The sequence below is a fragment of the Geotrypetes seraphini genome, chromosome 19 (assembly GCF_902459505.1).
Source record: "Geotrypetes seraphini chromosome 19, aGeoSer1.1, whole genome shotgun sequence".
NCBI classification, from domain to species: Eukaryota; Metazoa; Chordata; class Amphibia; order Gymnophiona; family Dermophiidae; genus Geotrypetes; species Geotrypetes seraphini.
Window position 1 is genome coordinate 4,416,939 of NC_047102.1, and position 18,205 is coordinate 4,435,143.

An 18,205-nucleotide genomic window follows, 5' to 3' on the forward strand; every position below is an offset into this window, starting at 1 on the left:
GAAGAAAGTGCTGGGAATTAGCTATTTTCTCTGTAAATGCTTGGAATCAGAGATTTCTCTTTGCAAGCTGATGTAATGGGGGGGGGGGAGGAGTCAGCAAGCTAAAAAACCATGAATAATCGAAATCGCGAATGCTGAAACCGCGAATATGGAGGGAGAAGTGTACTGTTATTAATAGAAATGTGATTCGTGCTAGAAATAAGGATGTACAATAAAACCTTGGGCTTGTGAGTAACTTGGTGTGTGAGTATTTTGCAAGCCGAGCGAAATGTTTTATTAAATGTTCACTTGATAGACGAGCGCGGTTCTTGCAGTATACGCACATGACAACCGAGCCGATGGCTCTTCTCTCTCTGACGCAGCAGGAGTGTAGTGACTGTTCTAAACGAGCGAGGTCTTGCAATACACGCGAGTCTCGTCAGAGTGAAAGTCGTCCTACACAATAACCCTCATCCTCTTCCTCTCCCTCACACCAGCCACGATTCTTTTCAAAAGTAAAGTGCAGCTTAATACATTTTTACTTTATACAGAGCAGTACAGTAGTTTGTATTCAAGGTTTTGGGTTGTGGAACGAATCGTCTTTGAGTTTCCATTATTTCGTAAGGGGAAATTCGCTTTGAGATACGAGTGTTTAGGATTACAAGCATGTTTCCGGAACGAATTATGCTCGCAAACCAAGGTTTTACTGTATTAAGAAAATGATAAAGCTACATGCTGTATTTATGATTGTTTAGAGAGGATCGGGAGCCTTATTCAGTCACAGCTCCTTTGCAGCGAAACACAACTCTGAGTCGGGCTGGACTGCGTAAGCTTTACTGGCTCAGGAATTGAATGAGCAGGAAGGATTTGAAGAAAGAGGAATATCGATCAGCCTTTGAATAAGGATTTTAAGTCAAGTGCTTTTCATAATATGGACACTGAACAGCCCATTATATTTTGTGAGGGTGTTTGAGTGGTAGGGCTCTTGGTTTTGATCTGTCTCTAACGATGTGTGTTAGAAGGTTCATAGACAACGGCGCGCGCTGACAATTGAGTGCAGCGTGCGCCGCCGCACCGCTCTAAATTACAGTTTTTAGGGGCTCCGACGGGGGGTTTTGTTGGGGAACCCCCCCCAGTTTACTTAATAGATATCGCGCCGGCGTTATGGGGGGTTTGGGGGGTTGTAACCCTCCACAATTTACTGTAAACTGAACTTTTTCCCTAAAAACAGGGAAAAAGTGAAGTTTTCAGTAAAATGTGGGGGGTTACAACCCCCCACAACGCGGCCCAATGTCTATTAAGTAAAGTGGGGGGGGTTCCCCCCCACGCCCCTCCGTCGGAGCACTAAAAACAGTAATTTAGAGCGGCGCGCTGCGCTCAATTGTCTGGGCGCGCCTTTGTCCCGGTGCGCTTTTGACCTGACACCGTGTTAGAATGAAGGGTATTTACTAAAGGATCAGACAAAAATGCAATGTTCATTGGAAATTTTGTATTGTATGAAAATTAAAGCAAAATAAGATGGTTTCAAAATATAGCTTCGTTATAATTTGATGTGTTAATCTATTTAAAGTTATGGGAAGAGTAAAATTTACAAAGTGTATTATATTTAACCCTTCTTCCTGAATTTTAGAAAAGACGCAGAGATTATAAAAGATATTTACGACTTCATAGATTCAGAAAGAGGGCTCCTTTTACGAATCCGCGGTAGTGGTTTAACGTGCCTACTAGCCGCTACCACCTCCTCTTGAGCAGGCGGTAGTTTTTCGGCCCAGAGTGTGTGTGTATGTGAAAATAGTTTTTGTGACTCTAAAAACAGAAGCTTTAAAAAACTGTTCTACAGTTTTCCTGTAAATCGGAGCGGCGGAAATCTGAGGACCACTCAGGGACAGAATCACCCTAGAGATAAAGCAATATAGGTGAAGCATATAATATCGATGGTTATTGGAGCTGATCCCTTTAAAATTCTGCACATTTTAAGAGCGTTTCAGCCAATTGGATCCCTGAATTGTTTTGCAAATCCTGCTCAGAAGCACCAACTGACCCTTGACTGGAATGAGGGGAGGGTGGGGTGAACATCTCACTTACTCCAGTAGGATTTCACATTTTTTAAAAGAAAGGATTACTGTATAAAGCATCCAAAAGCATGACTGTAGGCTGTGATTTACAAGGAATTAACAGATTCAGCAAAATGCTGTTGTCTATTTTTTTTGTTTGTTTTGCGTTTCATAAAAGAGAGTGTCTCTTTTTGAAAACGATCAAGCGTCGCTCAAAGAGACCTTTAAGGGCGTGAACGGTAACTTCTGGACGTGTTTCTTTTTCTTGTAATTTGTGTGCGAGGAAGAGGGGGGGGAAAAAAAAAAAAATTCCAGGTTCTGCTATTAAATGACTTCACAAAATCTTTTTTTATTGGGCAACAATTTGAGATGCCACGGAAATATTTAAAGCAGTGGTTCCCAAACCTGTCCTGGAGGAACCCCAGTCAATCAGGTTTTCAGGATATCCACAGCGAATATGCATGAGGGAGATTTGCATCCCAAATGGCTGGAGATCCCGCCTTGGACAGGTTTGGGATTCACTAGACTCGAGAGAGAGGGAGAGGGTGTGTTTCATATTACGTATCTTACAAAGGGATGCGAATGCTGTGATAATGAGAATTAGGTACCGTATTTGCCGGCGTATAGGACGACTGGGCGTATAAGACGACCCCCCAACTTTTAGTTAAAAAATAGAGTTTTGTGTTATACTCGCCCCCTTCTTCCGCACACCTTCTCTACCGCCCCGGGTGCAGCACAGCCGGCCAGGTTCCCTTACTTTTGTGGCACTTCCCCGACCAACCGACAACAGCCCCGGTCCGACAAACCTCCCTGCCCTTAACCGCGAATCTAAATTACCTTCTTACAGCTGCTGTAAGAAGGTATTTAGATTCGCGGCTACAGGGCAGGGAGGATTGTCGGACCCGGGCTGTTATCGGTCGGTCGGGGAAGTGCCACAAAAGTAAGGGAACCTGGCCGGCTGTGCTGCAACCGGGGCGGGGCGGCCGCCCCTCTCTCTTGGTAGCCACTCGAACCGCGAGGCTACTCTCCTTCTCCTTACCTGCCATGCCTGCAGCACAGAGCCGAACGGAAGTCTTCCCGACGTCAGTGCTGACGTCGGAGGGAGGGAGGGCTTTGTTTAAGCTTTGTTTAAGCCCTCCCTCCCCTCCGACGTCAGCGCTGACGTCGGGAAGACTTCCGTTCGGCTCTGTGCTGCAAGCAGAAGAAGAAGCCGCGCGACTGAGTACATCCAGCCCCGCAAGTAAGGGCATGTAAACTGTACCCCGCGCATAAGACGACCCCCGACTTTGGGGAGGATTTTAAGGTACTAAAAAGTCGTCTTATACGCCGGCAAATACGGTACTTTCCAAAAGCCGCAGCTCGATACAAACCCAAATGGACATTTCATTTCCCTCCTTTTACGGTCAGAAGTAAACAAAACAGGTGTATTTCACAGCACCGTACATTCTCATTATTCTGAGAGATGACTTTTAGCCCTGTTTCTGAAAAACCACAAGAGAGCGCGAATGCAATCATCAAACATAAGCAAATAAGGCATTGAGTTAAGGATCCAGCACCGATTGATGTCCGAAGTGGCCAGTATGTACAACGGAGGGGCTGCTGACCCCCCCCCCCCACCCTTTGCTTCCGTGAGAAGGAAAGTGCAAATTCTTTATGGTTAGGGGCGTTTCCGACACTACAAAACAACAAACCTCGGCACATGTACACCCTGAAGGAGGAGGAAAACCAGAAAAGCAGGTTCAGCGCTCCTCGACAGCCCTTTTCCCAGCTCCGGCCAAAAATGTCCACCTGAACATTTCAACTCAACTTCAGTCTTCTGTGAAACAGGTACTTAAAATGGACGTTTCCTAAACCAACGCTGATTTTTTTTTCAAGGCTAAATGTTCTAGGAACTGAAATGCTCATTTCTATGCGGTAAAGATTGAAGCGATGAAATAACCCTTGGAGGTCCATTTACACAGTTTATAATTTTCCACAAGTAAACCCTGTTTTACAGTGCAAAATGGCTCATGTAATTCTGTGACGAGATGTGTGTTAAACGTTGCACCCACTTTTACACAAAACTGGCAAACAATCTAAATCGATGAATCATTAACTCCCCCCCCCCCCCTTGACTAAACCACGATCGCGGTTATTAGCGCAGGGAGCCGCTCTGCGCTGCTCCCGATGCTCAGAGTTCCTGTGAGCGTCGGGAGCAGCGTGGCTCCCTGCGCTAATTAACTGCTATCGCGGTTTAGTAAAAGGGAGGGGGTGTTTGTAAACCATTAAACTTTTTTTACAAAGAGCAATTTAGATTGTTTTGCCAGTTTTGTTCATTTCACAAAAGTTTTTTTATGCCGATGATGTGGAAGAGGTAGAGTCTTACAGTATTTCACTCACCGGTACCTGAGGCGTTATTTTTCGTGTGAACAAGCATTTTGGCGTCCTTAATGTTAATCAATGGAGAGTTAATTTTATATATTGGGTATTTCAAGAAATACACAGAATCGTGCGCACACGTATACTTGGAGGAGATATAAATTTGTGCAAGATTGTGTGTTACATCGTATTATAAAGGCACGTAGCCACCTTCATAAAGCAGACATAATAAACTAGCCATGTTTTTGACCGTTTTTGCAAACACCCTGTTAGAAAATTCCTCCTTTCAAAAAGATTCTAAGGTTTCTGAAGGATCAGTTACAAATTGTGGTCCCATGTACCCAGAAACCTTAGAATTTTTTTGGAAAGGAGGAATTTTTTTTAACGGGGTGCTTGTAAAAATGGTCAAAAACAGGACTGTATTATTGAATGCTACAATCGCAGGTTCGGGGAGGCAGGAGGCACAGTACCTATTCGTTGTGGTTTGTATGGTGACAGTTTGGAAAAGTATTCACACTCCTTTGGAGAAATAGGGAGGCAGATTAGAGGTAATACACAATGGAGGCACTTATGGCCGAGATGAGAAACAAACCATTGCTTTGGAGGAGAGGGAAGAGAGGGGTAACAAAGTCTGTGCTGAACACCGGGAGGAAAAAAAATGGAAGCTGTGAGGTCTTGCACCAGGATGGGGCTGGTTATTGTTTCTCTAAATAAAGCTAAAATAACATATTTAGTTAAAAAAAACAAAACAGACCCCTTTAAACAGAATGCTGAAGTTGGTTCAAAGCCCAGAACAGGCCATGGAAAAGAGCTTATTTGGGACAAGGTCTTACAGTGGCGAGGGCAACTGATTATAAAACACTTAACAGCAAAACGGAGAGCTTAAAATCATGCTCTTGGGTTTATGGAGGAGGGAAGATTTTGTGATTTCCCTGTTTTATTGACCTACCTCTAGAGCAGTGGTCTCAAACTCAAACCCTTTGCAGGGCCATTTGTATTGGTGGGTACTTGGAGGGCCGCAGAAAAAAATACTTAATGTCTTATTAAAGAAATTACAATTTTGCATGAGGTAAAACTCTATAGTTTATAAATCTTTCCTTTTGGCTAGGTATTAATAATAATATTGTAATTTATAGCTAAAGAGACATATGATCAAGAAACTGTTTTATTTTACTTTTGTGATTATGATAAACATACTGAGGGCCTCAAAATAGTACCTGGCGGGCCGCATGTGGCCGCCGGGCCGCGAGTTTGAGACCACTGCTCTAGAGGTATGACCACCCGGGTAAGCAGTACAACACCAGAGCTTTCTGTGGCTGGCATTAGTTACTGAAGCTGGTGGTAGACATTATACAGATATATACATATATATCCAGCACCAATATCGGCTTTTGGTTCAAAGCAGCATAGAACGATCTTCCCCCCCTTTATCTGGGCTATACATGGCACACAATGCGATTTCATAGCTTTAACATGTATGTTATATATATATTTTTTTTCAGTGTTTTAGGCACAAGTGCCCTACATCAACCAACATAAAAACATATAGTGCAGTTCTTACCGTATAAAAAGGAAATTAAAAAAAAAAGTCTCATCAGCTGGGTTGCCTGCACCCATATTCAAGACTAAATAAAAAATAAAGTCTCTTGTTCTCGAAGCTCTAATTGTCGAGATGTCCAGCCGCTTATGCGGGCTTTGAAATAAAAGCAGAAGCAGCTCTTGTTTTCACCGAAGCGTGAAATCTTCACAGCGTGGACTCCAGGGACGAGTCTAGGATGTCGTCGTGGTGGCTGTTGCTGTTGGAATCGCTGTCGTAACTTTGCAGACCGGAGCAGCTTGCTGCCTCCTGTAACCTGATCAGCATGTTCATCTGCAAAAAAAAAAAAAAATATATATATATATATATATACAGAATGCCACCTCTTAGTCTTGTTCCGCTAGACGTTTTCCTCATTACCTTTAAAGAAGTACCATACGCTGCTCTCTCTGACACTATTTAGCGGTTTTGATGAATCTCACTACAAGATAACAACATAAAAATACACTTACTGGGTCAGACCAATGGTCCATCAAGCCCAGTGGCCAATCCAGGTCCCTAGTACCTGGCCAAAACCCAAGGAATAGCAACATTCCAGAATCTCAAAGGTTAACAAGATTCCAGAACCCCAAAGAGTAACAGGATTCTGAGTATCCTGTTTCTAACAGTGGCCAACCCAGGTCCCAAACAATAAAATAGATTTTGTGCTGCTTATCCTAGGAATAAGCAGTGGATTTCCCCAAGCCATCTTAGTAAATGGCCTATGGACTTTTCTTTTAGAACTTACCCAAACCTTCTTTTTTAAACCCTGCTAAGCTAACTGATTTCACCACATTCTCTGACAATGAATTCCACAATTTGATTACACATTGTGTGAAGAAATCTTTTCTCTGGTTTGTTTTAAATCTGCTACTTAGCTTTATCGCATGTCCCCTAGTCCTAATATTTTTGGAAAGAGTGGACAAGCGATTCACATCTACCCTTTCCACTCCACTCAGTATTTTATGCACCTCTTTCATATCAAGTTTCTAAGCGAGTTAACAATTTAAAATGGAGGGGTTCTAAAATAAGAAATAAAAAACGGCAACACAAATATTGTAAAAAAAGAAAAACCAAAGTAAATTAAATGGCACACTTAATATTATACAGACTAGACTAGACTTACAGGAAACGAAAGGTAGAAACGGAGAAAATACAATTGTAAAAAAGGAAAGAAAATAATGAAGGGAAGGACTTGAGGAGGGCACAACCTGCCTATTGTTTCTTTAAAAATGATAAACTGTTTTGTAGGAAATCCTATTTTTTTATCGGCAACCAGTGGGCTTTGTGTAACAGGGGGGGGTTACATGGTCAAATTTTTTAGATCTCGTTATGAGCTTAATGGCAGCATTTTGGATTATGTGTAGGCATTTAATTTCCTTTTGAATAGTTCCGGTAAGAAGGCTATTACAATAATCTAATTTCGCTATGACTAATGAGTGGACCTAGATGTTAGGGATTTGGGTTCTATGAATTTGGACATTGAGTGAATCATCCAAAGTTTGAAAAAACACGATTTGACAACGGTACTGATGTGATCGTGAAATGATAATTATTTTGTCAAATGTTACTCCAAGGATTTTTAATGAGGGAACATCATCCAGAGGTGAGTTGTCTAACAGAACAAGGGCAGACAATGAGATTCCTTCTTTCCAGTGGAAGATCATGGTTTTTGTTTTGGAAGAGTTTAGAGCCAACATGTTGTCTTCCAACCAGAGCCTAACTTGATTCAGTTTATTATTCATCTCGGTAATTTCTGCTTTGTTAGCTGGGTTGAGTGGATATCATCCACTTAGGCAAAGATGGAGAAACCTATTGACTGGCAGAGGGTAAGGAGAGGTAACAGAAGGATGTTGAATAATAGTAAAGAAAGTATAGAACCCTGGGGGACCCCACTTTCGCTGGTGAAAAGGTCAGAGGAAGCGTTATTGAATGACACTTTTGATTGGCGGTTAGAAAAGTAGGATAGAAACCAGTAAAGAACTTGACTTTAAACTCCAACAGATTCTAATCTTTGTAACAAGAGTGAATGGTCTACGGCAGGGGTGCCCACACTTTTGGGGCTTGCGAGCTACTTTTAAAATGACCAAGTCAAAATGATCTACCAACAATAAAATTTAAAAAAAATACTGTACGCATAGAATTGTCAATTATCATTCCTATTCCGGGGTTTTTTCAAAGAGGTCAAAGCAGATGACTCTATGCACTGTCACCTCAGTAATAACCATACAAAAATAGACAAATACCCACCCCCCTCCCTTTTTACTAAACCACGATAACAGTTTTTAGCGCAGGGAGCTGCGCTGAATGCCCAGCGCTGCTCTCGACACTCATAGGCTCCCTGCGCTAAAAACCTCTATTGCGGTTTAGTAAAAGGGGACCATATTGTAAAATATAGACAGCAGATATAAATTCAGACACATTTTGATCACTAAATTTAAAATAAAATCATTTTTCCTACCTTGTCTGGTGATTTCATGAGTCTCTGGTTGCACTTTCTTCTTCTGACTGTGCATCCAATCTTTCTTCCCTTCTTTTAGCCTGTTTGCTTCCTCTCCTCCTGACTTCATTCCCCACCCCAAACGTTTTCTTCTTCTCTCCCTGCCCTCTCTTTCTTTCTCTCTTCATGCCCCTTTCTTTTTTTCTGTTTCTCTTCTTTCCTTCTGTCTCCCTGCCTGCCCTCTTTCTCCCTCCCTGCCCTCCCCCAAGCCACTGCCACTGCCGCCGGATAACAGGCCCCCAAAGCCGCCCGCCGCCGGCCAAGCTCTCCTTGCTTCGGGCGCACCAGCATTCCTCTCCCCGACGTCAATTTTGCCTTCGGAGAGGAAGTTACGCTGGCCAGAACTTCCTCTCCGAGGCAGAATTGACGTCGGGGAGAGAAAGGCTGATCGGCCCAAGATCGACCTATTGGGAGAAATGCTGCCGGGTCCTGCCTTTGAGGAAACAGAAAGTAGGCAGGACCTGGCAGCAAGAAGAGCAAATCGCAAGCTTCACTGACCAGTCTCCCGCTTTAGCGCACGAATGGGGCTCTAACATGTGCGTGCCAGCTTCCCTTCTCTCCCCCCCTCCTGACATAACTTCCGGTTTCAGAGGAAAGAGAAGGGAAGCCAGTACAAGCGCACGTTAGCCCCCGGAGCATAAATTCTCCAAGCCGTTTTTTTTTTTTTTTAATGTTGAGCAGCGGAGGCAGCAGCAGAATTCAGGAACAGGCCAGTCAGGAGGGGAAAAAAGAGAAGGGAACCCGCTCTGCGATCGACTGGGGTCGCCTGAGCGAGCGACCTGTCGATCGCGATCGACGTGTTGGGCACCCCTGGTCTACGGTATCGAAAGCAGATGACAGATCTAAAGAAATAAGAACAACAGAATTGTGGTGATCTAAATGATAGAGTATAGTAGTTGTCATTCCCTGTAAGGAGTGTTCAGTTGAGTGGTTTGTCTTGAAAAGCCTGTTTGATGAGGATGAAGAATATTTGTAGATTCTATGAATTCTGATATCTGATTGAAAACGAGTTTCTCAGTCATTTTTGCTAGGAACGGAATGTTTGCTATTAGGTAGTAATTTGATACTTCAAGCGTACTATTTTTCTAGTCTTTGACGATGGGGCAGATGATGGAGGTTTTCCATTGTTGGGAAAGAATACCGGTTTTTAAGCTGTTTACAATTAGTGTGTGGATAAAGCATCCGAATAAAAGCATTACAGATTGTTCAGAACTCAGTAGCTAGGATTTTGATGGGTACATCTTGTTATGAACACATTTCCCTTATTTTGAAGAAGCTTCACTGGCTGCCAATTCATTTTCGTACACAATCCAAAATCCTGAAATTTGTCCAACAGGGAATCTCTGACACTCCAGGGGTGTCGAAGTCGGTCCTTGAGGGCCGGAATCCAGTCGGGTTTTCAAGATTTCCCCAATGAATATGCATGAGATCTATGTGCATGCACTGCTTTCAATGCATATTCATTGGGGAAATCCTGAAAACCCGACTGGATTGCGGCCCTCGAGGACTGACTTCGACACCTGTGCTCTACCCGATTACTTGTCAAAGTGTTTGAAGTTGTACAAGCCGACTAGATCATTGAGGTCTGAAAAATGTTTACTACTGGACACGCGTGAAAGGGAAGAAGTGGGATATGCGAGCACAACTAAGTCTTTGTTTTTCTGTTGCGGGCCCCAATTTATGGAATGCATTGTCGAGAATTTTGAGATTTTGTGGAGATCTGTTGAAGTTCAGAAAATTACTGAAACACACATTTCTTTGCTCAGGCCTTTTATTGATGTGAGACGGGACTCTCCCTTAATTCCTGTCCAGTCGTTTTATTATGATTTATATTATTGGAGACATTTATGTCTTTTTTAACATTATGTAAGTTTACAGTGAGCCACTTTGGTATAAAGCGGATTATAAATTAAATAAATAAATAGTGGACTCAAACAAACAAACAAAAAAAAGCAGTGAAACCAAGATGGGCAGACTAGATGGGCCATTTGGCCTTTATCTGTTGTCATGTTTCTATGATTAAACATTGCTAATACCCTGGAACCCTAGCGATATCTGAGAACTGACCAGAGGATCTCCTCCCACGTCGCCGCATGGGACCTGTTTACTTGATGATCCTTCCCGTGGCACCGAGTAGCCGTCGAAGCCAACGTCCTCAGGCCTGAGCTGCAACAGGGGTGGCCACTCGTGTTGTTGTGGCGTAGCTGCCCATGGGTAGGAATCCATCACCCACCTAGCAGGATCCTCCCAAGGAATTCTCCTTCCGTACAGCTGCAAGACAGGATTTGGGTCAATTTATTCATTCTTCCAACCCCACACAAAAATAGTCTGTCAGCGTGAACAGAGAGCAAGATTGCATTTCAAGCCATTACATTTCAATTTTGTTTCTAAAAGCCTGAATATACAGCTAAATTCTGTTAATATTTGATTCATTTTTACCAACTGATGGCTGAGAAAAGACCATCACATTTTTTTGGGGGGGGTCTTCTTTGCATCCTGGTCTGACTTGGGATTAGCACCCACCACTGATTGCTTAAAAGTTTTTTGTTTTTTTTTAATATTCCTGCTCATGGAACAGGGGAGTTAGGGGCATTTTAGGGGCAGTATTTGCAGTTATACAGAGCATGGAGGGGAAGGGGGGCAGGTTTCAGCCACAGTCCTTAACATCTAAGGGTGAAATATGAGATATATAATATAATTTTTTTGTAGCGTTTTATTTTATCTTTCTTTCCTTTAATATACAGTTCTTCATTTAACTTCTTAGGAACAGACAGGGAAATTCCATGTGCCACCTTCTAATTTTATTGTTAATTTTTTTCTTCTTCTTTGTTGTATGGCATATTGCAGTAAATAAATAAAAACTTATGTTATGTTATGATAAAAGTCAGTGCAATGGAATGAAAGCACCAGGGTGAGCTCTGAAGGCTGAATAAAATCAGACAGCAGGATGGCTTGCGTCTGCTGGTGGAGACACCCAAGCAGTCCAAGATTGTCGGCGTAGGAAAGGCCTGAGAACCAAAGCGCATACAAAGGACACACATTGTCATTTCCAATTCCATTCACCAAGGCAGGGGTAGGGAACTCCGGTCCTCAAGAGCCATATTCCAGTTAGGTTTTCAGTATTTCCCCAATGAATATACATGAGATCTATTTTCATGCACTGCTTTCAATGCATATTCATTGGGGAAATCTTGAAAACCCGACTGGAATTTCCTACCCCTGCACTAAGGGGTCCTTTTACTAAGGCGCACTAGCCGTAAACAGTGATGCGTCCATAGAATATAATGGATGCGTTAACATTTACCGTGCGCCTTAGTAAAAGAGGGGGTAAGTTAATTTCCACTGACAACAAAATTATTAGTCAACTAGTGTTTAAGCCCATTACATTTACAGGTGCTAGAATAGATGTGTCTATCTGTCTTTCTTTCTATCTCTCTCTCTTTCTTTCTGTGTCTCTCCTTGGCTTCAGTCTTTCTGTCTCTCTCTCTCGCTCTCTGTGTGTCTGTCTCTCTCTCTCTCCTTGGCCTGTGTGTCTTTCTGTTTATTTCTCTCCTTGGCCGCTGTCTGTGTGTCTTTCTATCTTTCTGTCGCTCTCTCTGTCCTTGGCAGCTATCTTTGTGTCTGCCTGTTTTTCTGTCTCTTTCTCTCTCTCCTTGGCCATTGTCTTTCTATCTCTTTCTCTCTCTCTCGTTGGCTGCTGTCTGTGTGTCTTTCTGTCTGTTTCTCTCTCTCTCCTTGGCCTCTGTCTTTCTATCTCTTTCTCTCTCTCTCTATCCTTGGCCTCTGTCTTTCTATCTCTTTCTCTCTTGTTGGCTGCTGTCTGTCTTTCTGTTTCTCGCTCTCTCTCTCTCCTTGGCCGCGATTTGACCATCGTCGGCGTGGGATCGTTGCAGTATTCTTTACAATTACTGTGTTCAGTTGATGTTGAACAAGAAAGATTTCTAAAATGAACCGTTTTTCATATAAGGAACTATTTATTGGCGTGGACTTGCATGAAGTAAATTAAAAAGAATGCTGATTAACGAATGCTTTCAAGTAGAAGGTTTTTATGCCTATGAAGGAGGCACATTGAGGTTTATGAGAACACTGCAAGTCCCGAACCATGCCCTGAGGCTTTTCCTCCTATTTACTCATTTATTTACATATGATGTGTTTATGGATTTCACAATTGACTAATAATTTTGTTGTCAGTGGAAGTTAACTTAGTGAATGATTTAGGATGCCACTAGGTTCCTTAATTAATCTTTTGATTATTATCTCCAATTCTGTCCCACGTATTAACAGTAAAAGCAATTCATCGTGCAAGATAAAAGATCTGGTCACAGATTTAAATTAAGTCTACACCATATTAATCTCAAGCAGGATTAAGGGTCAGTCTTACTTACCTGAAGGCCTTCTCGAACTGCTTCCAGAAGATACGGAATAATAGAATAGTTCCACAGATCAGTAAACCAAACTCTGGCTCCATCGACATCCAGTGGACATGAGAGGAAGAGACGGGGGCCTGCACAAAGAACATCCCAAATCAAAGGTTCATACCAATGGTAAATTTAAAACAAGGTTTCCCTACGGTAGAGAATTTTCTAAAATCATGCGATTTGATAAAGGCCAAACGAATCCAAAAATCCTCTGAATATATAAAATCTCAAGAGACTATTGTCATACTATGTTACAAATTAATTGCTTGTCTGAAAGTAGAAAAACAAAATAATAACATGAAATAATATGAAGTGTTTGTGAGGGTCCTCAGTTCATGCTACAGGTTTGCCAGAACCTGGCTTCACAATACAGGGCTTTCAGATCTTAACCCAAACGGGTACGATCAATGAGAACATCCCTGGACCTCTCGCGTTGTGAAAATTGGAACTTAAAAAAAGAATCCATAAAGTGCAAGTTCAAATAAGAACGTAAGAAGTGCCTCTGCTGGGTCAGACCAAAGGTCCATCATGCCCAGCAGTCCGCTCATGCGGCGGCCCATCAGATCCAGGACCTGTATGGTAATCCTCTATCTATACCCTTCTATCCCCTTTTCCTTCAGGAAATCATCCAATCCCTTCTTGAACCCCAAAACCGTACTCTGTCCTATCACACCCTCTGGAAGCGCATTCCAGATATCCACCACCCTCTGGGTGAAGAACTTCCTAGCACTCTTTCTGAATCTGTCCCCTTTTAATTTTTCCGAATGCCCGCACGAACTGCTATGAAGAAAACTGAACAAAATTCTCACCAATCGTGACATCCGATGAGCTGTGGGCCTCCAGGAATTTGTTGAGATGTTGCCAGACCTTGGGAATCCAGTCAATAATTTTGACAAGCTCGGCATTTCTCGTTCGGCAGCCAATTTCAGTTTCAATGAGCTTCCTTCTCAGAAAACGACCCAGAAAGCCCTTCACGGGCTCAGTGTGGTTGGCACAAAGCACCCACCTACAAGATGCCACAAACACACTTTTCACTTATGCAGTCCTAATCAACTTACTTTTAATCTGTACAAAGAACAGTGGCAGATCACAGACATGGCATCATTCATGACAAGGGCCTGTTGCATCCTAGATGGCAGAACATATCACTGATCCAGTATTGGCTCTGGACTGTTTTTGTTGTGGGGGATTTTTAAATTTTATTTTTATAATTTTCAACAAAAATATCTAAGTAATCACCATAATACTGGGACGCAATTATAAATCCATAAAGAAATATGAAAAAGGAAATAAATAAAAAATATTTCGTCCAGAGAGGAAATTGGACCCAAGCATTATAGAAAAAAAGAGTAGGAAATAATGTAAATCTTCAGAGGTTCACCCCGAGTCATCTTCTCCAGCCTACCCCATGAGACCATAAAGCAACAGGAATCCTCTTTGGCTCTTAGAAAATCTTCCAAGTGTTTGGGATTAAAAAATTGAAACTGTTTACCCTCGAAAACAATAAAGGGCCTGGACTGTTTTGAAGTAATTACAAAAAAAAGCCAGATTAAAATAACCAAAGGAAAACAAACGGTGGGAAAGTGGTATAAGAAACCAAGGGGCCATTTTAGAAATATCTATGCGTATAAATAACGAGAGTGTGGCGCAGTGGTTAAAGCTACAGCCTCAGCACCCTGAGGTTGTAGGTTCAAAACCCTGCACTGCTCCTTATGACTCTGGGCAAGTCACTTAAGCCCCCCATTGCCCCAGGAAGACAGGGAAAAATGCTGCACATATTTATATAAGAGCAGTGAATCAGATTTTCTGCCTTTAGGTACAAATGTACACACATACATGCATTAAGTACCAGTATTCTAACAATTTACATTACATTACATTAGTGATTTCTATTCCGCTTGTGCCTTGCGGTTCTAAGCGGGGTACAAATTAGTAGTCTGGATATTTCCAGGAGCGTTACAATACAAATTAGTAGTCTGGATATTTCCAGGAGCGTTACAATACAAATTAGTAGTCTGGATATTTCCAGGAGCGTTACAATACAAAGAAGCATGTATATAGCAGGTTACAATTGATAGTCTGGACATTTTCAAGAGAATTACAAAACAAAGAGTAAGTATATACAGTGGTGCCTCGCATAACGGACGCCTCGCACAGCGAACGCTGCGCATAACGAACTTTTTGTCTTGCTCCCTATAACGAACTTCGTTTCACACAACGAAGTCGCCCGAGGGGCCAGGGGGGGGGGGCGGAACTACTCTTGCCGCTTCCTAATGTGAGCCGGGAACAGCAGCACCCTCCACCTTACCTTAGATGCCGAGTTTTCCGGCTTTCTTTTTCGGCCAGCCACACACTTTCAAAGAGCAGCACATGCGCGCATGCTCTGTTGTTCAATCTTCTCCTCTGACGCAACCGGAAACCGGAAGTTGCAGGAGAGGAGAACATTGATCAACTTCAGCAGCTGCGCGTGCACAGCTTTTTGAAAGCGTGCGGCTGGGTGAAAAAGAAAGCTGGCAAACTCTGCATATAAGGTGAGGTGGAGGGAGGGAAATGTAGGGCTGCAGAACGAATTATTTTGTTTTACATGTATTCTTATGGGAAAACGCGTTTCACACAACGAACGTTTCACATAACAAACTTGCTCCTGGAACGGATTAAGTTCGTTGTGTGAGGCACCACTGTAATAGGTTACTGTGATGAATAATAATACATTCGGGATACAGTAGACGGTGATTTCTTGTATAGGTTTCTGACTATGTAGTGGGGAAAAGGTTTGATGAATTGACTTGGTGTTGCTATGGTGGTGGTATTCATGAGAGTATATTCTAGTGCTATAGTGAGTTTAGAATGATGGGAAGTGTTTTTTGAAAAGATGAGTTTTGATTTCTTTTCGGAATACATTAATGTCTGTTGTTTTGATCAGTAGATTTGTAGATGGTAGGGTCAATTTTCGTTGCCTGTGTCGCTAAAAGGTTGTCGTATAGTTCCTTGCGTCGGGTACCAATTTAGACTTGCATTCAGTGTATAAATGCCTCCCCCAGGCACCAGCCTCCCATCCACAATGCACTGTACCTGAAATTATGGTGCAACTGGAGGTTGGGTGTTGATGAAGTCGCCTGGTTCATAGTGCCAATAATATAAGGACTGAAAAGAAACAAAGACCGCCATCTTACTAAACAATGCATTCACCGCAAAAATAAAGGATTCACAAGACACGGGGATGGGTCTGGAAACCAACATTGTCTATTATATCAACAGACTAGTTAACCCCACCCCCTTTTATGAAGCTGCGTTAGCGTTTTTTTTTTTTTTTATCACCGGCGGTAAAAGTTCTGATGTTCATAGGAATTCCATAAGCATCGGAGCTTTTATCGCTGTGGCTGGTGATAAAAAAAATGCTAACGTGGCTTCATAAAGTGTAGTTACTTACCTGTAATGTAGGTTCTCCGTGGACAGCAGTGCTGTCCACGGAGAACCTACGTTACAGGTAAGTAACTACACTTTATTGGCCAAGTCAAGTTTTATAGGTTCTCTTAGGCTTTTTGCTATTTTAATAATATATTTAAATGATTGCTATTGCATTTGTTTTTTATTGATTGTATTTTTAACTTTTTGCATACAGGGTGGGCCAAAAGTAGGTATGGAGTATTTAAATATTCATTATTTCTTAACATATTAAGCAGGACTCACTTGGGTTGTGACTCAAATGTAGGTTTTGTGACTCCATTTGGGGTCGTGACTCAGTCTGAGGAGACGCTTTCACTTTGATAGAAACAACCTGTGTCTTTTGTAGCAAAATGGGCAGCATTATAATTTTCCCCTTTAAACTAGGAAGAGTTTCCAAAATAGTATGGGAGAGAGGGCTTGGAATCTGCTACAAGAGGACAGGATCTGGTTCTCCTGATACAGTCCAATAAAAAAAATTTCCTTCAGTTTGAAGGTCTTAAATTTGACTCCTACACTCCACTCCACCCCCCTTGTCATGGAGGCAATAAGAGGAACTCTATCAGCCTTCCCACCTTATGCATTAGATATGCAAATACGTTACACCAATTTTCCAAAGGGAAAGTATATATGTGCGTCTTGTGAAAATTAAGCCACAGAAAGTGCCCCCACATCTCTATTTAGTTGAAACAAATTTCTCAGCTTACATCACACACATAAACACATGTATCTCACAAAGTGGACGTTAAAAACAGCCATACTAGGTCAGACCAATGGTCCATCTAATCCAGGGGTGTCAAAGTCTCTCCTCGAGGGCCGCAATCCAGTCAGGTTTTCAGGATTTCCCCAGTGAATATGCATGAGATCCATTAGTATACAATGAAAGCAGTGCATTCAAATAGATCTCATGCATATTCATTGGGGAAATCCTGAAAACCTGACTGGATTGCGGCCCGCAAAGAGGGACTTTGACACCCCTGATCTAATCCCAAACAGTAGCAAAATTCTAGAATCCAAAAGAGTAGCAAGATTCCATATAGAATTCCAAAAGAGTAGCAAATAATCCGGAATCCCAAATAATTGCAACATTCCATGCATTTGATCCAGGGCAAGCAGTGGCTTTCCCCCAAGTCTATCTCAATAACCTTTCCTCAGCCACACTCCGGGGAATGCTTCTATTTAAGGTTGTTTATTGCATATATTTTGTAGAAATATTGTTTCTGCACGTGACCCACTAACAAATCAAAAATATGCCTTTAAAAACTACCCCCCCAGGGACAATCGTGCTGGAAATTCACAGGCAGTGGAAATCTCCCTTTACCATCTGTGGTACTTGCAGTTCAGGAGTCCATTGAAAATCTCTCCCAGGGAGCTGATATGGTGCAAGTTATCCAGAATGACGACGAGTGGCATATCTATCGCACTGGTCTCACCGTTACACTGATCGGCAAGGTTGGACAGGTACTGACGGAGCTCCTGCAAAGGAACCACAGGCAAAAGAGACTTAGCTGAGCTCCACTTTCCATCGGGCTGAGTGTCCTCTGCAGAGGGCAGTCCGCCCCGGGCGCTGTCACCTGTCCTCATCTCTGCCCCTGCTCCTTCCCGAACCCACTCCCCAACACGCACAGCTGTGCTCCTTCCTTGCCCTCGTACCTCTTTAATTTTCCCGGTGTGAGCAGAATCGCGAAAGTGCTGCCCGCATCAGTGTCGGGTTCTCCTATGAAGCGACGTCAGAAGGAGAGCAGATACGACTCGGGTAGCAAGTTCGTGATGCTGCTCGCATCAGGAAAATTCAAGAGGTATGGTGGGCGGGGGGAGGGGGCAGAGCCTCTGCCCCAGCAGCCCCTCATCCTCACTACGCCACTGGCAGGGGGCG

The 18,205-nt window shown here is 42.7% G+C and overlaps 1 protein-coding gene across 10 annotated transcripts in view; it reads right to left on the reverse strand.

The window, feature by feature from the left end:
- Positions 1 to 5,573: 5,573 nt before the first annotated feature.
- Positions 5,574 to 18,205, reverse strand: part of NAV2 (neuron navigator 2) — a 268,615-nt gene continuing 255,983 nt past the window's right edge. For all 10 annotated transcript variants that reach the window (XM_033928185.1, XM_033928184.1, XM_033928183.1 and 7 more), the window contains 6 exons: positions 17,651 to 17,805; positions 15,958 to 16,029; positions 13,695 to 13,891; positions 12,853 to 12,971; positions 10,535 to 10,738; positions 5,574 to 6,261 (listed from right to left, as the gene is read on the reverse strand). In XM_033928185.1, coding sequence (XP_033784076.1) covers positions 6,136 to 6,261; positions 10,535 to 10,738; positions 12,853 to 12,971; positions 13,695 to 13,891; positions 15,958 to 16,029; positions 17,651 to 17,805 — 873 coding nt within the window. In that variant the 3' untranslated portion in view covers positions 5,574 to 6,135. The remainder of the gene's footprint in view (positions 6,262 to 10,534; positions 10,739 to 12,852; positions 12,972 to 13,694; positions 13,892 to 15,957; positions 16,030 to 17,650; positions 17,806 to 18,205) is intronic.